The sequence below is a fragment of the Phascolarctos cinereus genome, unplaced genomic scaffold, assembly GCF_003287225.1.
Source record: "Phascolarctos cinereus isolate Bilbo 61053 unplaced genomic scaffold, phaCin_HiC Scaffold_1;HRSCAF=81, whole genome shotgun sequence".
Classification (NCBI taxonomy): Eukaryota; Metazoa; Chordata; class Mammalia; order Diprotodontia; family Phascolarctidae; genus Phascolarctos; species Phascolarctos cinereus.
In genome coordinates, this window is record NW_027555514.1 from 216076974 (window position 1) to 216102101 (window position 25128).

The following is a 25128-nucleotide window of genomic DNA, read 5'->3' on the forward strand; positions in this document are numbered from 1 at the left end:
CCTGGAATGCTTTCTCTCCTCATCTCTGAGTATGGACTTCCAGGCTTCCTTTAAGTCCTAACTAAAATCTCATCTTCTACAGGAAAGAAGTCTTTGCTAACAAACATCTCTTAATTTTAGTGCCTTCCCTCTGTTAATTATTTCCTATTTATCTTCTATATAGCTTAATTGTACATATTTGTTTGTCTGTTGTCTCTCCCATTAGATTGTAAGCTCCTTGAGGGCAGGGACTCTTTTGTATCCCCAATGCTTAGCACAGTGCCTGGCACATAATGGTCACTTAATGAATGTTTATTGATTGACCCACTCAAGACTCAGTTGAAGGGCTGACCTGTTATATGAAGTCTTTCTTGAACCATCCCTGCCTCATTTCTATGCCAATTACTAATGTTCTCCCTCCCAAAACTACCTTGTATTTCTTTTTATATTCCTTCTAAGTATGTATGTGTATATATATATATATATATACATATATATATGTATACACTTATACACACGTATATACATATATACAAGTAGTGTATATACACATAGAGAATATCAGTTCTTTGAGAGCAGAGACTTTTAAATTTTTGTCTTTTTGTCTCTCCAGGCCTGGCACATGGTAAATGTTTATTTAATAAATGCTTGTGGATTGATTGATTGGCCCAGAGAACAAAGGTCACAACAGTTTTGATGCAAGAGCATTAACTAGCTGAGAACCAGGAAAGAAGCATTAACAGTCTCATGCTTTCACTGTCAAATGAATGGATCGATGAGGAGCCAGCATCAGGAAATGGGAATGAGGTTAGGGATACAAGTCTGGATGGACTCATCCTCAGTGCATCCATCCCACCTGGATTCATAGGAACATCCACAGATGTGTTAGATGAAGGTGGAATGCACAGCTGTACTGGACAATAGATTTGAAACGACTATGATATTTCAGTCATTCTATGAGAAACCTTGAGGAAAATATCTTTACAACTTTGAAAGAACTAGTGGTTGGTAGGCTGGATTATTAGACTTCAGAAGCCGTAAGGTTCTTCCCTTTATTTTACAGATGAGGGAAGTTAAGTGACTTGCTTAAGGTCATACAGGCATATAAGCAATAGAGGCAGGATTTGAACTCAGGTACCCTGACTTTAAAGCCATTTTGGGACTGTCACCCACAAAGGGATCCTTCTTTGTACTCATACAGCCCAGGTTCAGTTCTGAGGAGGCTTGGAACCAAAGAGAGGAGATCAGGCTTTTCTCACATACTTTCTCTCTTTTTTTTTAGGCAATTGGGGTTAAGTGACTTGCCCAGGGTCACACAGCTAGTAAGTGTCAAGTGTTTGGTCTGAGGCCGCGTTTGAACTCAGGTCCTCCTGACTTCAGGGCCAGTGCTCTATCCACTGAGCCACCTAGCTGCCACCTAGCTGCCCCCTCTCCCACATACTTTCTCAAACATTATTAAAGGCAAGAGGCACTTAGGTGGCATAGACAATGATGATGATGATAACAATAACAATAATAATAAGAGCTAGCATTTATAGGGTGCTTTAAGGCTTGCAAAATACTTTGCAAGCATTATCTCATTTGATCCTCACAATAACCCTGGGGGGGTCGGTGCTGTTATAATCCCTATTTTACACATGAGGCAGGTAGAGGTTAAATGGCTTGCCCAGGACCACACACATAGGAAATGTCTGAAACTGCATTTGAACTTGTCTTTCTGACTCCAGCTATAACACTTTATCCACTGCACCACCTATAGTCAAGAAGACCTGAGTTCAAATCCCATCTTAGACACTTACTAGCTGTGACCCTGGGCAAGTTACTTAATCTCTCTTTGCCTCCATTTTCTCATCTGCAAAATGGGATCAAAAATAGCATTTATCAACCAGGGTTGTTGTGAGGATAGTAAGCTTATATAAACTTGGCTATTATTATTATCATTACTTCCTAGAGTTTTTTTAATAAAATGAAATAATATTTATAAAGTGCTTAAAGCACTCTATAAATACCAGCTATGATGATGATGATGATGATGTCTTCATCCTGGAGTTCCAGGGAATATCTTTTCAAACTTAAGTCTGGATTATATCTAGAGTTTTCCCAGAAGAGATAAATAAGGTCCCATCCAGAAACTGTACCCAAGAGCAGATGTCAGGTACAGGACAACTATCTTTTTTTTCTTTTACCACAAAATAAATGCTTAAAACACAAAAAGTCTCAAAAGCATAAACCGAAAAATGCTTCAAACATGGAACAGTAATCTATCACAAACGACTCACTGGAACCCATAAACATACACAGGAAGCAGAAAAGGAATTCAAAGGACTCAGAGAAGCCCATAATAAGCCACAGAAACATGTTACCTATTCCCTGTATTATACTTTCCAATGAGCAAAGACTCCTAGGAGACTTGGGGGATTGCTGAATAGACAGACAGATAGACAGAAGACAGATAAAGCATCTATTAAGCACTTTCACTATCAGACCCAGCACTAAGCACTGGGAATATAAATGCAAAAAAACAAGATGTCACTTCCCACCCTTAAGCAGCCTCCATTCTAATATCAGAAGACAAAACATAAAGGGAAACTAGAGAGTAGGTGGGGGAAACAAATCCATATTTTTCCAAAGCAGGTTCCCTGTGAGAGCTCCATCCTGGGCCAACTAATCTTTTTTGCACTTTATTCAGCTTTCTTGCTGGCTGGCTTGGAGTAAGAACTTCTGGGGCTTTTCCCAGTTTTTTTAAGACACTTTGGAGGCCTCAGGTTTCTTTCCCTTGCCTTTGGGTCGGCAAGAATTCAGATGGGAAGGATGTAGTATAGTCTAGATAATAGACTTTACTTTCACCTCAGTTTTTAATGTCAAAGCAGGAACTCAAGACCAAGATTTTTTTGGGCTTCTAGAAAGCCTTTTGGTTCTTGTATGACCCCATCATTGGTGGTTCATCTCCAAGAAGGTGAAGGAAGTAGTAATTCCTACTGTTAGTCAGCACTGGACTTTGAAACTTTTAAGTCTCTTGAGCCCATGAGGTAGCCTCCGAGGTTAGAAACATCCATGTCAGGATCTCTGCTCAGAGGATAAGCAAAAGTAGAACCACAGAGCCTAGTTTCAGACTGGTCTAGGTAAGCACGTACGCCTGCTGCCATTTGTATATAGCCACCATAGCTGCAGCTAGATCAAGTCACAGGTTTGAAATAGAGGAAAAGAGAGAATGGCCGACTCGGTCCCCTTTGAAGCACTACTGAGAGGCCTTCCTGGCTCAAATGCCAATCATCTAAATGGTTCAATGGACACTATGCTGGACTTGAATTCAAGTTTTGCCTTGGTTGCTTATTAGCTTTGTGACTCTGGGCAAGTCACCTGCCTGATTCATTTGTAAAATGAGGATAATAATAGTACCTCCCTCCTAGGGTTGTTTTGAGGATCAAATGAGGCAGTATTTATGAAGTGCTTTACAAACTTTAAAGAGCTGTATAAAGCCAACTATATAAATGTTAACTTCTTCTTCTTTGAGTAGGGGCTAAACAAGTCGGTCTAGTACCTCAGGTTTGAGCTTGGAATAAAACGGAACTGCTAGTCCATTTAACATTTAGCAAACAGAAGTATACTTAACCGTAGGAAGTATATGTAGTGAGGGGATAGTGTTGATGCAGCCGAGCTCGCAGCCGAGCTCAGCTTTCCTGTGGCCCGGGCTGGGCATGCTGTCGCCTACTAGTCAGAGGTGTGAGGGAGGAGCTGGAATTCCTGGTGTCTCTGGATCTTTAAGTACTCAGGCAACCAGGAAGTCAAGAAACTATGTCATTGGCCTGAACTTTGCCCCTAGAGCTGATTAAGCCTCCAGAACAATTTCAATGCCTTTAAGGAAAAAGTACTAGCCCAACCCACAAGGCAAGAGACTGGGATAGATATTTTTTGTTTTTTGGTTTTTTTTTTTTAGTAAGGCAATCGGGGTTAAGTGACTTGCCCAAGGTCACACAGCTAGTACATGTCAAGTGTCTGGTCTGAGGCCAGATTTGAACTCAGGTCCTCCTGACTTCAGGGCCGGTGCTCTATCCACTGCACCACCTAGCCGCCCGAGACTGGGATAGATATTGAACCAGTCAATCCATAAGTACTCATTAAATATATGCTGTATAGCAGGCACTGTGCTTGGCTATTGGGATATTCCTATTACCACATCCTTCTTCTTGATGGTAAGGTTCTTCTAGAGGACGCTCCATCACTTAAAGAGCTTCAGGGACATTACTATTGGACAATCCTAGTCTTGGGGCTGCAAGAAGCTTGTCATAGGTAGCACCACTCACTCACTTACTCACACACACACACACACACACACACACACACACACACAAACACACCACAAACAAACCAGAATTTCAAAACCAAAAGACAGCAATGTAATGACTCCCAGAAGGGGTGACCCAGTAAGGGAGAAGGAAGCCCAGAAATCCCAGGCCTTGCCCCACTCTCCCAATAGATGACCAAGTCCCAGATCTAAATTGCAAATCACAGTGGGTCTCCAGATATAAAGAGTACACCAGGAGCTGGAGAGGCCCAAGGAATGCCACGGCCATGATGAATGTAATGACGTCTCTTGTAGACCTTTTCATGGGGCTCTCAGCTGTTGAGTAGACAGGTACATTGGAAGCCCCAACCCAAATATTCTGCTCAGAGGTGCTTGTAGAGATAATGGTTCTCTTCAATATCTCCCTCCTCTGCCTTGGCTCACTCCTACCACCTTCTCTTTCTCCTTCTGCTAGTTGCCTTGGGGCTCTCGGCTCTGCTGATTCTTCTGTGTCCTATCCAATTTTAGACCCTCTCCCGTCCCTCCCAATCCCTCTTTTTTGGTTTCGAGATATTTTCTCCCATTTTTACAAATCCCTTTGAGTGTGAACCAAGTGTCTCAGGCAATGGCTTTGATTAATTCAAGTCAGGTCAACAAGCAGTTATTACGTATTTATTGTGGGCCAGGCACTGTGTTAAATTCTAGGGATATGAAAAGGCAGAAAACATGGCTCCTGATCTCAATGAGCTCACATTCTAATGGGAGAGACAACATGCAAGCAATTATGTACATACAAGACATAACCAGGTTAAGTGGAAAGTGATCTCAGCTAGGTGGTGAAATAGATTAAGTGCTAAACTGAGCTTGAAGTTAGGAAGATTCATCCAGCATCAGACACTAGCTGTGTGACCCTGGGCAAATCACTTCACCCCGTTTGCCTCAGTTTCCTCATCTGTAAAATGAGCTGTAGAAGGAAATGGCAAATCATTCCAATATCTCTTCCAAGAAAACCCCAAATGGGATCATGAAGGGTCTGATAAGACTGAGACAACTGAACAACAATAAAATCTCATCGGAAAGGTCCTAGTAGTACAGAAGAACATAAGGAAAATACCAAGAAAAGGACTACTCTTTTCTCAACTTCCTCAGTAGATGCCATCAGACTGGGCTCTCTGCCTAAATTAACATTTATAGGTATCTCAAGTTCACCCCGACCTCTTTATGGGATAAAGCAAAATTCAGGTCCCTAAAAATATTTCGGTGAGGAAATAGTAGCTTATTCTATCCTGCCCATGATAGGCATGGCCCATCACCTGAACCTAGGTCTACCGATTCCAAATCCTGCCCCCTTTGCATTGTACCTGGTGGGCCCACATACAAAAAATATTTGTGGAAGCACTTTCTGTTTATCCAAATCCCTGGAAGGACAGAGGGTGATCCTTCTAAACAACAAGCTTTTATTAAGCTCCTTCTGTGAGCCAGGTACTGTGTGGTAGATGCTAGGGGTAGAAGGACAAAATGAAACATTCAAAGTATCCAGCCATTGGTGACCTGACATTCTGCCCTGGGAGAAATGTGCCACATAAATACAAACAAAATCAATGCAAGGTGGGGGGGGGGGAGGAGAAATCAGCAGTTGGGGAAATCAGAAAAGATCTTGTGTAGGAGCTGACAACTGAAACAAGCTTTGAAGTTAAACTTGGGATTTTTAGAGGCAAAGGTGAAAAGGGAGTCCACATTCCAGTTACGAGGGACAACCTGTGCAGAGTCTCAGAGACAGAGACAGGGTGCCAGGTACAGGCAGCATGAAGACAGCCAATCTGGCTACGTTGCAGAGTTGCATGAATGAGGGGAGTAAGCCTGGAAAGGCAGGTTCAAGCCAGTTTGTGAAGGGTTTAGCCCAAACCAATTGGAGCAGTTTGTTTTATGATCATGATAATAATAATAATCATGGCTAGCACTTATATAGCATTTTAAGATCTGCAAAACGCTTTACAAGTATTATTTCATTTTGTTTTGCATGATTGCACACCTATAATCTCTATAGAATTGCTTGCCTTCTCAAGGAGGAGAGAGGGAAGAAAGAGGGAGAAAATAGGGAACTCAAAATTAAAAAAAAAAGAGAATGTTTTATTTACGTGTAATTGAGAAAAAAAAATTAAATCTACCATTCCCCATATCTTATTTTATCCTCACGATGATACTATTTTTATCCCCATTTTACAGATGAGGAAACTGAGGCAAGCAGCAGTTAAGTGACTTATCCAGGGTCACACAGCAGCTAGCAAGTAGCTAAGGTTGAATTTGAACTCAGGTCTTCTTGAACTTGAATTTGAACTCCAGGCCCAGTGCTCCATCCACCGTGTTACCTAGCCATCGGAGTTCATTGAACTGGGGCATGGCATAGTTAGACTAGTACTTTAGGAATATTATTGCAATTTGGAATTATGTGTAAAATGACTAAAATGTTTATATACTTTGACCTAGAGATTCTACTACTAGGTATCTCAAGTAGGTCAAAGGCAGAAAAAAGAGTAGTATATAGACTAAAGTATTCAATTACTCAGCTGCTTAATATGTGCCAGGCATTGTGTGAAGTGCTCAAGATAGAAAGAAGAGCAAAAAAAGTGGGGCTTACCCTCAAGAAGGTCACATTCTAATGGGGAGACAGGCTTGCAAACAACAGATCACACTTAGGAAAGGTATAGTTTAAGTGGGAGGTGATCTTGCAAGCAAAGTACTAGTCAAAGGGGTGGAGGTAGGGATGGGGGTAGTGGGTGGGACTAGGAAAACCTTCAGCAGAAGGTTTTTTAGTTGAGACTTGAGGGAAGTTGGAGGCAAAGGTAAGCAGGAAGAGCATTCCAGGAGACTTTTGGGGACAGCCAATGAACAGGCACTGAGTCAGAATGGAGGAGGCCTGAGTCACTAAAGGTAGGAAGGGGCTGGGTTGTGACAAGCTTTAAATGCCAAAAAATATATATATATTTGGTCCTGGAGGTAACCAGGAGCCACTACATTTTATTGAGGAGAGAGGTGGCAGGGTCTGATATACACTTTAGGAAAATCGATTTGGCCGCTGAACAGAGAATGGGTTGAGCCCGCTGGCCAACCAGAGGTCACCTAATCTACCTACCCTCAGGCTTCCTACCCCACCCTTCTCCCCAGACTACCCCACCCACTACTACCCCCCACCTACCTCCCCACCTCTCTACTCTCTGAGATACTTTTTGGTGGTACCCTGAAGGTTATTACAATATTCCTGGTATGGGGTGATGTGAACCTGTACCAGGGTGAGAGATTTTATGGCACCTCGGTAATTGATTAGATATAGGGGAGGGGGGTGAGAGTGAGTAAAGAGTCAAGGATGGTACCCTAGGTTGTAAGCCCTAGACAGTAATAGGGAAATTAGGAAGCCCCCCCCACCCATCCTTGAAAGATAATGAGTTCAGTTTTGGACAAATTGAGTTTAAAATGTTTGTAAGGCTGTTTGCATTGCCTCGTGGGCATTTGGAAACATGAGACTGGAAGTCAGGAGGAAGGTTGGGCCTTGAATAGATAAGAGAATCATCTGCATAGAGATGATAACTGAATCCATGAGAGCTGATGAGCTCACCAAACTAAATGGTATACTGGGAGGAAAGGGCCCACGACCTAGTCTAAGGCTGTAGGTGCTGTGATGTGTCTAATCTGGTCAGAGGCTTATCAGTGGATCACAGCTCCAAAGTCTATCATAATTGCTTTTTATCTCTTATGTATAAACTGTTCTCCTTGTGCCAAATTCTCTCAGCATCAGTCATAGAGGCCTTTCCAGTTTTCACTTTTCCATTTCACTATTTCTTATGGCAAGATAATAGTCTGTTATATTCATATACCATAATTTGTTTAGCCACTCCCCAATAAGTGGACATCTGATAGCTTCTAGCTTTTGGCCACTACAAAAAGAGCTGCTATTAATATTTTTGTACAGGTAGATCCTTTTCCTCTTTCTTGGGTTCCTTTGGGGTATGGGCCGAGGCTTGTATAGCTGGGTTCAAAGGCATAAGAAGTTTGTTAACTTTTTGGGCATAGTTCTGAATTGCTGCCCAGAATGGCTAAACCGTACTAAAAATGTCCTAGAGGGCCTGTTATCCAGAAGCTTCTCCAACATTAGTCATTTTCCTCTTATGTTTGCCAATTTGATAGGTGTGAGGGAGAACCTCTGGGTTGTTTTGTTTTTTAATTTGTATTTCTCTAATTATTAGTGGTCTGGAGCATTCTTATGGCTATTGATAAGCTTGGATTTCTTCCTTTGAAAACCTCTTGTTCCTATGACCATTTTTTAGCTAAGGAATGGCTCATAAATAAATTTGAATCATATATCTTGAATATGAAACCTTTATCAGAGAAACTTGCAACAAAGATTTCCCCCAGGTACCCATTTCCCTTTTAACTGCATTAGATTTATATGAAAACTCTTACATTTTACATAATTCAATCTCTCCATTTTATTTTAAGTGATCATCCTTTGATTGTTTAATCATGAACTCTTTCCCTATCCCTATATGTGAAATGTAATTTCTTCTGGCCTCCTTTAATTTACTTATGATGTCATCTTTTATTTCTAAATCTCACAGCCATTTGGAATTTATCTTGGTACATATTATATATGGCAGTCCATTCTTAATTTCTGTCAAACCGCTTTCCAGTTTTCCTAACAGTTTTTGTCAAATAGTGATTTTTTTTCTTGCTCCCTTCTGCAGCACAAGACCAGGAAGAAAGGGGGAGGTATGCAGGCTCTTCCTTACTCAGTTCTGTTTGATTCTTTAATCAAGAGTGTTTGTACTTAATCAAAGGAACCCCACCCTCGGATGAGAATTTATTAAGCACCTACTAAGTGCTAAATTGATCCTAGACATAAGTTAAATTCTTCCTGACCTCCCTAAGGAGTTTATATTCTATAATGGGAGAAAACTTGTTACCAGTATAAGTACTGAGAAGATAAAAGCACTCGGTAATCTTATCAACTATCAGTGTTTACACTTTTGTCCCAAGCTCTCCTACAGGCAATCTGCCATACTAGATCATGCCCTAAATCATCTCTAGTTCTGGACTTTTGCAATAACCTTCTAATTGATCCCTTCTGCTCTCAATTTCTTCCAGGCCTAACCAAGTCACTCGTCTCCAGCACCTCCCTATTGCTTCTAAGATAAAATGCAAAAAGCATTTAAAGACTTTGAGGTTGGCTTCAACCTACCCCCTAGATTTATGTAGCTTTACCTTCCTTCACCCTGGCCAAACCGGCTTACTGCCTGTTCCCTGACTTTGCCTGGGTTCCACCTCCTGACTTCAGGGCCAGAAGGCCCTCTCTCCTCCAATCGCTCCCTTCCTAATATTCCTCCCAGCTCAGCTCTTGCACCCCCTCCCCAGGGCAGCCTTTCCTCATTGCTTTAAGCTGTCAGCTCTCACTTCCCACCCCATTCTTAGCACAGGGCCTGGCATAAAGTAAGTACTTAATACTTTTTTCCCTTTTCTTCCTTCCTCTCTCAAAACATTGTGTATTTTACTCATCTGAGTAAATACGGTCCTCCCTAATTCAGAGGTTTATTAACTTGGAGTCTATGAACTCCAAAAATCTCGATACAGTTGGTAAACCCTGATGCTCTGCATAGTTTGTTAAAGCCCCTTGGATTAATCAGAGTGGAAACTCGTGGAGGGTGCAGTTTTTCCTCTAGGCTTCTGTGACCCCTAAGCTTTGTTCTGTGGATGTACATGATCTGAATCTTGTTCAGTGACGGGGCAAAAAGGAAGCCCCCCGTGTCCAGGGACTAACCAGGGGTAAAGCTGGGGTAGGCAGAAAAGAGGCCAGAACACGCGCCTGGAGCGACCTCCAGCTGCCCCTCCCCCCTCTCCCCGCCCCGGGAGGGCAAGCCGTGGAGCACGGGGTGGGGGGGGGAGGAGGAGGAAGGAGGGGAGTTTCCCAGAGCTCCAGTCTCAACTTCTCCGCACAGGCCGGGGCGGGGCAGGAGGGCAAGGGGGACGGAGCGGGGAAGAGGAAGGGGGCGGATGGGCTCCCCACACTCCGCCCCCGGAGGCTAAAGCCCGGCCGCCGGCTCGCTTAAGGCTCATGAAGACGCCTAGGTTAAAAAAAAAAACAACATGGCGGCAAAGCACTATTGGCACAACCCCCATTCCCTCCCCAGTACAAGGCTCCACTGGCCAACGCCCATTGGCCAATTTAGGGCGGTGCCCGGCTAAATCTGTTTCCTCATTGGTGGACGGGACTCAGGGGGAGGCCGATTCCGCTCTCTCCAGCTCCGACTGCCCTCACAAAACTTATTTGGTGGTTTATTGGTTGTCCTGTCACGTCAATGTAAATTTAGTCCCGTCTGCTTCTAGTAATCTTCCAATGATGATTTGCCTAGGCGCCTTTCTGATTTGCGATTGGTCATCTTCAGAGAAATCCCCTCCTATTCGCAAACCCGTACTTTGCCGAGCCATGTCCTAAACTCTGATTAGTCTTCCTTCTCGTCACTTCTACAAAAATTGTCCTATCCACGAGGCGTAGAGAGCCCGCCTGGTTCTTAATTGGCGAATTCTCAAGTCCATCTTTAGAAGGTCCCGCCCCTCCCTTCGAGCTTCATTTCTTATTGGACTTTTGAACTGGAGGGCCGATCCTATGAGGCGAACGCCGGACACGCAACGCCCTTCTGCACAGCGGGTACCGCCCTAGCAAGCCAGTGACCTTTCCTATTGGCCGATCGATCCGCCTCTCTTCCGTAAGTCCCTCTTTTCCCCCTCCTTCATTGGGCGGGGCAGCGGCGGAGGGGCGGGGCCTAGGCCGGGCTTGTGGCGCGCTGTTCCCTCCTCCTCACCCCCCCTCCCTGTCCGGTCCAGGTTCGCTTGCCTCGTCAGCGTCCGCGTTCTGCCCGGGCCCCCCCTAACCCCCCCCCTGCTGCAGGACCCCCCCTCCCAGAGCTCGTGCCCGTGCTGCCACCATGAGCGGTAAGGATCCGTGCCCTCCACGCCGGGGGCTTGGAAGCGGGTGAGGGGGCGCGCGCGCGGGCCAACCGGGCGGTCCCCGCCGAGAGGGGGGGCGGGCGGGAGGCGGCGGCGGCGGCCTTGGTCCCGCCCGGGGCGGAGGTAAGGGGAAGGGACGAGGGAGGGAGCGAGCAAGAGCCGGGGCAGTGGCGGGGCCTCCGAGGGGGAGGGGGGATGGGCTGCCCGCCCCGGGGGAGGGGGCAGCGCGGCCTCGCCCGCCCCCTGCCCGCCCCGGCCACGGGGGACGGGCCTCCCCCGACCGCCGCCCGCCCGCCCGCCGGGCGGGCCCGCCCGCCCCAGGCTCCCTTCGCGGGGGCGCCCGAGCCCCGCCGGCCCCGCCCGAGCCCTACGCCTCCCGCCCGCCCTGGGGCCGCCGCCGCCGCCGCTGCCCCCGGCCTCCTCCCCCACCCCGCTGTCTATCCCCCCCACCCTTCGGGGGGGCCCCCCCGCGGGCCCGCCTTCGCCCCGCCCATTCCTCCGAAACCGCCCTGGCCCCCCTCGGCCCGCCTCCTCTCCGCCCCCGAAACCTCCTTCTCTCCTCCCGCCCGGGACCCCCCACCCCACCCCTCCTTCGGCGGCCGCCGCCGCCTCCCCTTCGCCTCCCCGGGCCCCCTTCCTGCCCTGGTCCCACCGTCTCCTGAAGGGCTCGTGGGCGGGAGCTGCCATGCCCAGCATCCCCGCATCCTGCCTCCCAAGAACACTGGTCCCTGCCCCCGGGCCGCCTTCTCTCGGAGTGCCAGAAGACCCTCCGGCTGCCGGCCCTGCCCCCGGCTCGGATTCCAACATGACCCAGACCTGGAGATTGAGGGGAAACTGCCCGTACACCCCACAATTCCTCTGCCCTCCGGTCTCCTTTTACCCCACCCCTTCATCCCGGCTAGGCTTGTACCTTCTCCACCACCCTCCCTTGCTGCCTCTTTGAATGTTTTGGCTTTTTTAATCTTCTCCAGACCAAGATCATTCTGTGGATGAAATGCCTGTTGTGGTGAAGATTGAGAAAGGAGTTGGCAGCAATGGTGGTGGTGGATTTTCCCAGACTCGTAGCAGCAGCACAGGCAGCAGCAGTAGTGGAGGAGGAGGTGGCCAGGTGAGTGAGGATGTCCAGTCCTTTTGCTAAATAGTTGAGTCCCCATAATAATTCTTTTGAAGTGGAGAAGACTCTTGAAGTAGAGGAAATAAGGTATAGAGAAAGTTATGTCATTGGGACATCCCCTTGGAAGGGAGTTCATGTAATGAATTAGGGATAGGACATTGAGCAGCTCATAGCATTCTTCTTTCAAATGGTGGTATATTTGAAGATAGAATATTCTTAAAACAAGCTTGAATGATTCTTGCCTCTCAGTTTATGTTGTTCAGTGATAATGCCTGAGAGACTCTTAGGTTTGCTTCTTCAGGCTGTGCTCTGGATCTCCCACTGTGTTCTTTTTGTACTTGCCTATCTCTTGTGATATTGTTGTGTGTGTTTTCATGCTGTAGTCTGGTTGTATTTTGTTTCCTTTACCTTCTTGGTATTTGTGCATGACTGAGAGCTGATACATGACAGATCAATAATCCTCTTTCCTTTCTTCTCTGACCAGGAGTCCCAGCCGTCCCCACTGGCTTTGCTAGCAGCCACTTGCAGCAGAATCGAGTCACCCAATGAAAACAGCAACAACTCCCAGGGCCCAAGTCAGCCAGGGGGCTCAGGTGAACTTGATCTCACGGCTGCCACACAACTCACCCAAGGTGCCAATGGTTGGCAGATCATCTCTTCCTCTGGGGCTACCCCTACCTCAAAGGATCAGGGTGGCAGCAGTAGCAATGGTAGCAGTAGTAGCGAATCCTCCAAGAACCGCCCAGTCTCTGGTGGGCAGTATGTTGTTACCACCACCCCCAATATACAGAACCAGCAAGTTCTGACTGGACTTCCTGGAGTGATGCCTAACATTCAGTACCAAGTAATCCCCCAGTTCCAAACTGTTGATGGGCAGCAGTTACAGTTTGCCACCACTGGGGCCCAAGTGCAGCAAGATGGTTCTGGTCAAATTCAGATAATACCTGGGGCAAACCAGCAGATTATTACAAATAGAGGGAGTGGGGGCAATATCATCGCTGCTATGCCAAACCTGCTCCAGCAGGCTGTCCCCCTCCAGGGCTTGGCCAATAATGTCCTCTCGGGACAGACTCAGTATGTGGCCAATGTCCCAGTGGCACTGAATGGGAATATCACCCTACTGCCTGTCAATAGTGTTGCTGCAGCCACCTTGACTCCCAGTTCCCAGGCAGTCACAATCAGTAGCTCAGGCTCTCAAGAGAGTGGCTCACAGCCGGCAACCTCAGGGACAACTATTAGCTCTGCTAGCCTGGCAACCTCACAAGCCAGTTCTGGATCCTTTTTCACCAATGCCAGCAGTTACTCATCCACAACCACCACCAGCAACATGGGCATCATGAATTTCTCCACCAGCGGAACAGCCGGGACCAATACTCAAGTCCAGACACCACAAAGGGTCAGTGGGCTTCAGGGATCTGACTCTCTGAACGTTCAGCAGAACCAGACACCTGGGGGTACTCTCCAGCCCAGCCAACAGAAGGAGGGAGAGCAAAACCAGCAGTCACAGCAACAACAACAGATCCTCATCCAGCCTCAGTTAGTTCAAGGTGGACAGGCTATTCAGGCCCTCCAGGCTGCGCCACTGTCAGGCCAGACCTTTACAACCCAAGCTATTTCACAAGATGGTCTCCAGAACCTCCAGCTTCAGGCTGTTCCCAACTCAGGCCCCATTATCATCCGGACACCAACAGTGGGGCCTAATGGGCAAGTCAGTTGGCAAACTATTCAGCTGCAGAATCTTCAAGTCCAGAACCCACAGGCTCAGACAATCACCCTGGCACCAATGCAGGGTGTCTCTTTGGGACAGACTGGCAACAGCAACACCACCCTTACACCTATCGCCTCAGCTGCCTCCATCCCTGCTGGCACGGTCACTGTGAATGCTGCTCAGCTCTCCTCGATGCCAGGTCTCCAGACCATCAACCTCAGTGCACTAGGTGCTTCAGGAATCCAGGTGCACCAGCTACCAGGCTTGCCACTGACAATAGCAAATGCTACAGGTAAGGAATATTCAGGACAAGACTGAGATGTTTATGTTGTAGAACTGACCTTGGCACATCAGTGGAAGAGTTCCAGCCCAGGGACAGGACTGTTTTCCAACTGCTTGCAGAGACCTGTCTGACTAACACTTCTGTCTTAGGCAGGTCTACACTAGAGGACTTAAAATGATTTCTCCAATAATTCAGAATTAAATATTAATAGTCATCCCCCCCGTGCATCTAGATTCATATCATTTATTAGTTGTCATACTTTTTATTAGACTAAAACTTCAGTATCCTGGAAACCCTCAATCATAGCATCTTAAATGAAGACATTTAGAGCTAGAAAAGTTCCTTTAGTCCAGTCTTACCTTACAGTTGCAGAAACTAAGGCAAGAATTAAGTGACTTGCTCAGGCATATAACTAGTTAATGGCAGAAGCCAGGATCAGAAGAAGTCTCATGACTCAACTTTGGTGCATTTTCCTTGATGAACTGTTTTTTTTTTCCCTTGGCCAGCATTTAATGAGAGTTGTATATCACAAAAAAAATTATGCTATGTAAGAACTTAGTTTTTAAAAACTTGCTGGGAATTTCTAGGGTCAGTAGAGGTGTAGCCCATTTTCTCACACTCTCTGCATTTATAATAGAGTGCCACTCTATGTATACCCCTTATAGAACTGCAGTTGTAGTCATCAAAAAGGTTATTTATTTGGTATGCTATACTACTAAGGGAGAAAAAAAGTGTACGGTAATACCTTTTAGAGGCATTTTCAATGAAATGTTTATTAGTTAACATTTAATTAACTAGAATATCTAGTTAAAAATTCCCACATTCTTAGATGGTATATATTTTTGTGTATGGGGCATTACTAGATGTCCTGCTTAACAAAGAATTAACTAGTAAACTTTTCATCAAGGTTTCACCAACAGTTTTTACCTATGAGAAGATGTGGGGTCCTGCAAGGGCCTCTGCTCAGTCTAAATGTAGGTTAGTGGTTTAGTAGAGATTCCTCCTAGGTACTTCTGGGCTGCCCAGAAGGGGACTTAGATGGGAGCAGGACAAGATGAAATTGTGGAGATAAGCTACGGTGTTCTCTAGAATTTGGTCAAAACATAAAGTTTAATTGTTTCTCTTTCTTGATGTCAGTAATGAATATATCTTAGGAGTTAAAAAAATGTTATGGGGGTCAGTGGGGTGAGAACATTGGTCTGTTTAGGATAGAATTCGTTAACTTATATTCAATTGTAGTGGTGGCTGTTCTCTTTAATAGGGAAAAGAGTGATTTTCACCCCCTGTTGTATACCATTGGGAATGTTCATTTAAAAAAAATTATGGATAAAAAATATCAAAATCCCTCAATCTTGAACTTCATGCTTTATTTGGAATACAGTTAGATGTTGTATGCATTACACAATTTGCTTTGAAGAGGAAAGGTGCCATAGGGGACAGAAGGCTAGCCTTGGAGTACCGAGGACCTGGTTTCAAGTCCTTCCTCCAACACATCCTAGCCACATGACCCTCTTCACCACTAGGAGCTATGTACCAGTTGTTGATCTGCATTAGTAGTGGAAGGAATTTCCACATGAGGAAGTTCCCTCACCAATATCAGGTCTATGCTCCTTGAAATTATTAATTACTTTTATTGTAGGCCATCGTATCTCTTCTTGCAGTTTGAGAAAATCACAGGAGAGAGCTATTAAAGCTTCCCAACTTAGTAAGCCTATATTGTTTCGTTAAAATAATCACACTTTAGAGATTTCTTAACTCAGTGAATTGGATATTGTGAGGGATCAAAACTGTGTTGCCATTTTGTTAAAAAAAAAAATTGAATCTTAGGGCCATTCCAGCACTTAAAATTCTTTGAAAGCCCATTTAATTTCCCTTGCTAATGCTTCTCCAAACCAGTTATTACAGATAAGAAAATTGAGGCCTTAGAGAGGCCATACTCAAAGAGGTGTGATTAGAACCCGGCACTCTTGCCCCTTCGTCCAGTGGGGAAAAAACTGATTTTAACTACTTTTACTCAGAATCAAAAGTATTACTTCAGATAAGGTGTTCAGATTACAAAATGATGTGCCGCCTCTGGTTTGTTGTTCATTGTTTCGGTTGTGTTGACTCTTTGTGATCCCATTTGGAGTTTTCTTGGCAAAGATACTGGAGTGGTTTACCATATCGTTTTCCAGCTCATTTTACAGATGAGGAAACTGAGGCAAACAGGCTTAAGTGACTTGCCCAGGGTCACACAGCTATTAAGTGTCTGATCTGAGCTCAGGAAGATGGGTCTTCATGACACCAGGCCCAGTATTCTATCCACTTTGCCGCCTACCTGAATTTTAGTGTTCTATTTGGCAATCATACTTTATATAAGAAAGAAAATATGGAAGTGGAAATGTGGAAAAGTTGAACTTAGTGTAGAAATCTACAGATAACATCTGTTAAATTTTATTTTTAAGTCTTTGACGTTTTAAAAAGTTTTCAGCTTGTGTTCAGGTTATCAGGAATGAAGATTTGTTATTGCTAAATCCTTCTCTGGAGAAATCTGCTATTCCCTTTGCCACAGGACAGAGCTACTATGTTATTGGTGGTCTTTGAGCTAAAGATAGAGATCACATTAGATATCCTCAGTGGAAGAATGGAGCACCCACAGGCCATTTTGTTGGTGTTGAGATTTTGTTGCTTCACTAATGGTTGCTTCCAAAGATATTCGTTTCCTCCCCTTCCCTTCTAGTTAGTCATAATTGTGCAACATTCTCATTACCTCTAATTCATCTGACTTTATCCCCCACGAAGGATAATAAAGTTACTTCCTGGAAGCCTAGTGTTGTTCAGATGTTGCCTGGCTGCTGTGAATTAGGTTATTTTATCCTACTTTTCAGGGTATTTGGTAGTTTTGCTGGAAAATCAAACTGTGCTAGCTCCCTTGTGGTGTGCTGCCTACCTGGTTGGTGGGCTGTAGCTTTACAGCTGGTTTCCCTTGGTCTGTTTACAGTCTCCCTGTGAAATCACTGGAAAGACGCAGCTCTCCTGTTAACTTGTCAGTTTGCTTATCTGTGCGTATGCTACAGAGGAGAGACAGGGCACAGACCAGAACACTCCTGTCCTTGTGGTTACTCTGCCACTGGTGGGTGGTGGTTGAGGCAGGAAACGCCTCAGATGCAGCACCCACTAAATTGGGGTTAGTTTGCAGACAGTGAAGTGATCTGTGGGGCCCTCTCCTGTACTTTTTTTTTTCCATTCAGAGACAATGGTATTTTAACTAGCACTCCATCTCTGTAGAAACTGTCATCTGTTCTTTTCAATTTGAATCGCTTGGTCTTTTCTCAGCTGCGGCTAAGTCTTAAAACTCTTTCTTGGCCCCAAGTTATTGAGAAGGTTTACTTAGGCCTGCAGTTTCTATGTAACACAGTTTGGATGTCTTCGTGGGAGTTCTGCCTTATAAAGAGTTCCAGGGCTAGGCTCTGGCAGCACAAGAGAACATATTTCATTAGTGGCTGTAAGAAGCAAATTTCAGACGCTAAAAATAAAATCTTCACATTTGCTTAATTTTATCAGTGGCAGGAAGATGTCCTTTTTTCCAAGGGAAGTTAAAGAACGTGATACTAGAAGCTGGTTTGCCAGTGGTGTCAGTAGACTTGGGGTCATATTGCTGAGACTTAATTTTTTAAAAAAGTTGTATTTCAGCATTCAGTGGCAAGTTATTTTAGATACCAAAAATATAGCCTGCATGATTGATTCTCTTACAAAAAGTTACACAACCAGAAATTTTCCATATTTAAGATTTTTGGCATTGATTTTTTTTTACATTAGCTTTGTTTTCTAATATATGCCTCCCTTTATATAGAGAGCCATTCTTTATAACAAAATATAAAAAAGGTGTGTGGGGGGAAGCGGGTCAGCAAAATTAACTGATTTGTCAATCATATCTGACATATATGGTATTCAACATACATAGGCCTTTACCCCCTCGAATAAAGGAAGTGAGGTACATTCTTATGTAAGCTTTTACATTTTATTTTTTTAATAATTAAAAAAAATCTTTATTGTATTCCTCTTCCTCCTCCTTCTTAGCTATCACACATAAGTTTTTTTTTTTAAACTGGAGAGAAAGAGGAAGAAAAGAAAAAAAAATCAGTAAAAGCAACTAAAACATTGAAAGCCTGAAAATATAATCAGTGTTCCACACTGTTGGACCTCCCACCTCTGCAAAGAGTGGTGTGGGGAGTGTCTTTTCATAAGATTTTCTATTTTAAAAGGAAAGCGTTTATTCACTTGAACAAGTGAAATTTACAACTTCTCTCTTGATGCTGCTGAATGTTTCTTATGGTGGTCCTTGTAGTTCCCAATGAGCAGGTAATGTAAGATTTGATTTTGGTTCGATAGTAAGAGGGAAAGCTTCTTTAAACTTAGGTGCCCTAATTCAGATCAAAAATGAGAGGAATAGACTAGAATTCTGTAAGTCTGTAAAATTTTTTTTATTGGCCCTGTTTACTCCCAGTGACTTTCCGGTAAATGACATCATCTTTAAAGCATATTGCATTGTGTAATGTGACCATTTTAGTTCCTTATTAAGTGACAAGAGCACACAGTTATGCAAAGTGTGCACCGGGCTCAAGACGTGGCTCGAGTCTAGAGCTCTCTTTGCTTCTATCAATTTGGTTTTGTTTTGTAGATTTGCTTGTAGTATACAGACTGCCTGGGAGAACTCAGCTTTGACTGATTCATTAAATATGTTTTTAAAATAGTAAAATTGATACTAGAGAAAAGTGTCTTTGCCATTATACTTGTCACTTGACCTGAGAAAACATCTATTTAATCATGGGAATGTTTGTTTTTAACCCTCTGGGACGCTGAGGACACCTTTTCTCTCTGTATTAAACAAGTTCGTCTTGTCAGTGTTCTCTCCTTTCTCTAGCATTCTGGGAAAAGTCCACAAATGTTTAGCAATAGCCTATAGAACTTAGCTTTGTTGTTTTGAAAATATAATTGTCTACACTGTAACTGTCTCTGATGCTGTGCCAGCTTTGGAGAGACTGTTTGCCTTAATAATAATGGAGGAGGAGGAGGAGGAGGATGACAGTGACAATGACAGTGAGGATGAGGATGCTGACAATGTTGATGATGACAAAGGCTAGCACTTAGGGCTTTAAGGTTTGCAAAGAGCTTTATATACATATGTTTTGAGCTAAGCTTTACAACGACACATGAGGTAGGCATCACATTTATTATTCCCATTGATAATTGATAGACCCTGAAAAACATGTTTGAAGAAAGTGATTGAATTTCTCTGGCAAATGGGTCTTTTCAGAGTTGGTTGTAAACCTGGACTGTATTTAAATTTGTTCTTTGGCTCCACTGTCTTTTAGAAATTCAGCAGTATTACTTGTTCGACAGGTTTTGATGTGCCCTTCAAGTAGCCTGCATTATTTACTATGAATTTCATTCTCCCCCAAAACAAAACAATTTCCTGTAGAGAGCAAACAATACTATTAGCTTATTTGAGCTAGAAGTTAGAATGTGAAATGCCCCATTCATTAAGTCTGAATTAACACTTGCCCTTTAATGGTTGGGAAATGGGCTTAAATCATAGAAATTGCTAAAGAAAGATCAAATAAACTGGTTTCTCTGGGAAATCACAGGTGCATGTTGGCTGCAAATAATCTGTGGGATAAAAAATTTTGAATACTGTTGAGACAGACGTTTGCAAATTGCTTAGCATGAACTTTAAGGAATGGCTTGTTCAATATATCAGCCTCAAAGACTGACAAGGCAGTCAGGCATTGTTAAAAAAAAGTATTGGCTTTGGAGTCAGAATTCTCGATGACTTTTGGCAAGTCACTTAACATTTCTCATTCTTAGTTTCTACATATATAAAACAAATGGGGAGGTAGACTCACAACTCTAAAATCTTTGATCTGATGAGTGACTGTTCAGAGAGCTTAAATGCTTGTCAATAATAGTTATTTACAATGCCAAAAATATACTACAGCCTAAAATAGTGATGGAGTAAGAGAAAGAAGCTCTTTGGATTTGGAAGAGACCTTAGAGAGATTATCCTGTTCAACTCCCTAATTTTTTTTTTTTTTTACAGATCAGTAAACAAGCTCAGAAAGGTTGTCTTGCCCAAGGTCATTCATTGAGTGGCAGAGCCAGGACTAATCTTTAGGTCTCCTGACTCCTGGTGTTTCAAATAGTGGAAGTGATCATTTTATTTCCCTTGCTTACCTAACACTGTAGATACTAATAATAGTCTGATAATAATAGCCGACATTTATCTAGTGCTTTAAGGTTTGTAGAGCAGTTTACATAAATAATGTCATTTGATCCAAAGGCAAGAGCCATCAGAGAAACACAGGTATGGATACTCTGTGTGTTGGATTATCTCATTAACCTAAAACATAAATGGACTAATTTTAATTTTACCTGTGGTCATACTCTCATCTAATTGTGTATATAATTTATCAGCAAAGTGACCCAAACATGAAGGGTAACGGATTGGTCAGAATGGTGAAACATAAGTCTGGGGCTTAGATAAATTAAACTCCTGCAGAATTGAATTTAGGTTTGCCACATTTTGTGTAAAGAATTTTAGCTTTTTGCATTTCAGAGGAATGTCTTCTATTAACTTGGGTTATTTTTTAGGTGCTCTTGAGGTATCCTTAGGTGGCTTTGTCTGCATTCTGCTTGTTGTTTTTCATGTCATCCTGGAATGACCTTCCAGATTTTTCCTTTTTTTCCCCCATTGACTGCTTTCTTTCCATACTAATGGGGTGATGGGGATAGGGTTTAACTGCCCAACAGAGCATACACAGGATTCAGTTTTATCCAGACTTGTACGTAAAAACTGTGAAATGTGTTGTTTATGGTAAATAGTGGTGGACATAAAAATACTGTGCTTAGACTCCTTTGGCAGTTTGTCGAATTCAAGGTACAGACATTTTGCCCAGACCAGCCACAGTCTTGGGAAGGTAAAGAGTTTTTTCTGAATTCTAGGAAATGTTTTTCACATATTTTAGACCCATTTTGTTGTTTTTAAGAATATTTATAAGCTGTGTGACTCTAGGCAAGTCACTTAATCCCATTGCCTAGTGGGGGGGGGAAGAATATTTATGGGCATTCACACATTTCTTTTAGTTTAATAATTTTTAACTTTAAATGGAATCCATAAGGCTGCAGGATATTTATGGTTCAATTAAACAAGCATTTTTTATCCACCTACAGTTTGGCATCTATCAGAGTATCATCCGAAAATGCTTCAGGCAACTAAGTAGTAGAGGTTCTAATTGCAACTCATTTAATGAAAATTACTGTTCTATCTTGTTTCATTGTTTTATATTTTTATTTATTTTATATATTTCCTTAAAAGTTTTAAATCTAGGGGGCAGCTAGGTGGCACAGTGGATAAAGCACTGGCCCTGAAGTCAGGAGGACCTGAGTTCAAACACGGCCTCAGACCAGCCACTTGGCACTTACTAAGCAAGTGGGTATAACCCTGGGCAAGTCACTTAACCCCAACTGTCTCACCAAAAAACAAAACAAAACAAAAATTTAAATCTAATTTTGATTGATTTCCTTTTTAAATATATTACATTCATTTCCTTCTTTTCCTAAGCCAGTGAGTTATCTCTTAAAAGAAAGATTTTAAAAGAGGGGAGAAAAAGCAGTTCAGCAAATTTTTATTTATTTTTGTAGGTATTTGAGGTTAAGTGAGTTGCTTAGGGTCACACAGCTAATAATAGGCTGAGGCCTTATTTGAGCTCAGGTCCGGGGCTATCCACTTCACCACCTAGCTGTGCCCCTAGTTTAGCAAATTTACCAACATTAATAATAACAACAACAACTAACATTTATATAGTGCTTACTGTGTGCCAGGCATTGTGCTAAAGCACTTTAATGTTATCTCATTTGATTTTCACAACAACCTTGATGGGATAAGTACTATTATTATCCCCATTTCATGATTGTGAAGTAATTGAGAGGACTTTATTTAATTTATGTAATTATTTGAGAGGACCACTATTAGATTTACATTTTTGTCTACATGTCCTTTCTCAGTTCTCTAGTTAAAAAATATTTCTGCCCTCAAAGTGAATGTTCCTGGTGTCCCTTCCCTTCTTATTCACGCACAAATTTGAGCCAAATCCTTATTAACAAGTATATTTTAGTTAAAGGAGAAAGGGAAATATGGCAGGCAGAGAGAGGCTGAGGGGCACCAAAACTGTGTGAATTTGCAGTTTGAAAAATAATTCTTTTCTACTTAATGTTATAAGAGCAAGCAAGGGATTTGGTTTTTTCCAGTCTCGTAGAATCGGGAAAGAACAGTCTAACTGCTTCATTTTGCTGATTAGGAATTTGAGGCTTAGAGAGTAGGTGACTTGCCTGGAGTCACACAGCTACTAAGTGTAGGAGTCAGTATTAGAACTCAGGTCTTCCTGACTCCTGATGCAATATTCTGTCCGCAATGCTGTGATGCGTCTTTATTTTTATGGCAGTCCTTTTTACAAAGTTTATTATTTTTATTTTTTATTTTTCAAGTAAAGTTTTTAAAAAATTAATATTTCCCTCCCACTACTTCCTTCTCCTGTTGAGCAAATTAAAAAAAATCTTTCAATACATATATACACTATCTGACAAATCAGATTCTTATATTAGCCGTGTCTGAAAATATATCTTTCTGTGCATTTTAAGTTCATCACCTCTTGTCAGAAGGTGAGTGAAGTGTTTCATCTCCATTCTTTTGGACTTGTGGTTTATCACGGTGTTCGGAGTCTTTTAAAGTCTTTTAAAGTCGATTTTCTCTATCATGTGGTTATTGTATAAATTTTTCTCCTACTTCTGTTCACTAGCAGTTTATAAAGGTGTTAGCAGTTCCTGAAACTGTCCATTTCATCATCTCTTATAGCATAATAGATTTCCATTACATTCAGTTTGTTCAATCATTTTCCAAAAGGAAGACAACCAACCTCCTTAGTTTCTGGGTTTTTTTTTATATCCCCCAAAAAGCTGCTATAAATATTTCCATACACAGATTCTCTTCCTCTTTCTTTGATTTCTTTGGAATATAAGCCTGGTAGTAGTATAGCTGGGTCAAAAGGTATGAACAGTTTGGTAACAGTCTCTGGGCATAGTTCCAGTTGCTGTCCGGAATGGCCAGACCATTCCATAGCTCTGCCAACAGTGAGCTTATATACCTGTTTTGCCACCTTCCGTAGGTGAGACTTCAAAGTTGTTTTTGCATTTCTCTACTTTATTATTGATTTGGAGCATTTTTTTTGGTGACTGATTGAAAACTGCATATTCCTATTCTTTAGCTATTCATCTAGTGGAGAATGGCGCTTAGTCTTATGAAATCGAATCAATTCCTTATATATCTTCAAAATGAGACCCTTTTCAGAGAAACTTGTTGCAAAGATATTTTCCCCCAGGTACCTGTTTCCCTACTAATTCTTATTACATTAGTTTTGTTTTAATTTTGTTGACTCAAAACCATCCATTTTATCTTATGTGATCCTCTCTATCGCTTGTGTAGTCATGAACTCTTCTCCCAGGCATAGTTCTGAAAGGTAATTTCTTCCTTGCTCCTTTTAATTTGTTTATGATGTGACCTTTTATATTTAGGTCATTTATCCATTTGGCTTATCTTGGTGCGAGGTTTGAGGTTTTGGTCTAAACCTAATTTTTGCCAGACTGCTGTCCAATTTTCCCAGCTGTTTTTGACAAATAGTGAGTTTTTCTCCAGTAACTGAGTTCTTTGGGGTTTGTACTACTGTGTTTGTTGTATACCTAATCTGTTCTACTGTTTGACTTCCTTTTTTTTTTTAACCTATACCAAATCATTTTAATAATTACTGTTTTGTACAGTTTGTGATCCGGTACGATAGACCACTTATTTTCATTATTATCCTGGAGATTCTTGTTCATCTATATGAATTTTATTATGTTTTCTAACTTTATAAAATATTCTTTGGAGAGTTTAGCATAGCACTGAATAAGTAAATTAATAGTAGGTAGCATTACAATTACGTAGTATTGTCATTTTTATTATATTAGCTCAACAATTAAACCTTGAACAATTAAATGTTTCTCCAATTATTTAGGTTTTTATTTTTCAAAGAGTATTTTATAAATTAGATTTACTTAATAGTCTCTGCGTAAATCTTGGCAGATGCCTCTCCTGAATCTTTAATCCTTTTAAAAACAATTTTATGGTGACCAAAATTGCATCTTAAGCTAGCTTAATGCATTAGACTAATTTGGGGATGTGTGTATATTTCTTAGCCTGGTTAAGGAAGATAGATACTGGTGAAATCTGGCATATAGCTTTAAATTATTTTTAAGATTCTGAATATCTGTAAGTAAAGTGTTTAATGTAGCACAGAGTTTGGGATAAGGATTGTTGCAAGCCTGAATTATACAAGAATACTTGTGATGGATGATGTGTGTTCAGCATGCTTTCAAAGTAAATCATTCTTCCATAACTGGTAATTGCTTTTTGCCTTGTTTTAATTACTGAGGCATAAAACAACCAAAGAAAGCAAAGATGGATTGTTCTTGGAAAACATTTCTCCTTGTTGGGATTTATTCAGTGACCCCCTGAGGCCCAGAGAATTTCATCCTCCTGTCATCCCAGACAATGGATACCTCTCATCTCTAGATTGTTTAGATGCTTAGGGAGCTACATTGTGGCCTCGCATCTTGGCACTGATGGTGAAGCTTTTACTCAAATGTAAGCAAGTTATATTCATCTTAATAAAATCATTAATATGCTCTCACAT

At 42.4% G+C, this 25128-nt stretch overlaps 1 protein-coding gene across 1 annotated transcript in view; it reads left to right on the plus strand.

Moving 5' to 3' along the window:
• Nucleotides 1–11141: 11141 nt before the first annotated feature.
• SP1 (Sp1 transcription factor) overlaps nucleotides 11142–25128 on the plus strand; it is a 37991-nt gene continuing 24004 nt past the window's right edge. Inside the window, exons 1-3 of the mRNA XM_020966117.2 lie at nucleotides 11142–11245; nucleotides 12232–12368; nucleotides 12859–14374. Coding sequence (XP_020821776.1) covers nucleotides 11239–11245; nucleotides 12232–12368; nucleotides 12859–14374 — 1660 coding nt within the window. The 5' untranslated portion in view covers nucleotides 11142–11238. The remainder of the gene's footprint in view (nucleotides 11246–12231; nucleotides 12369–12858; nucleotides 14375–25128) is intronic.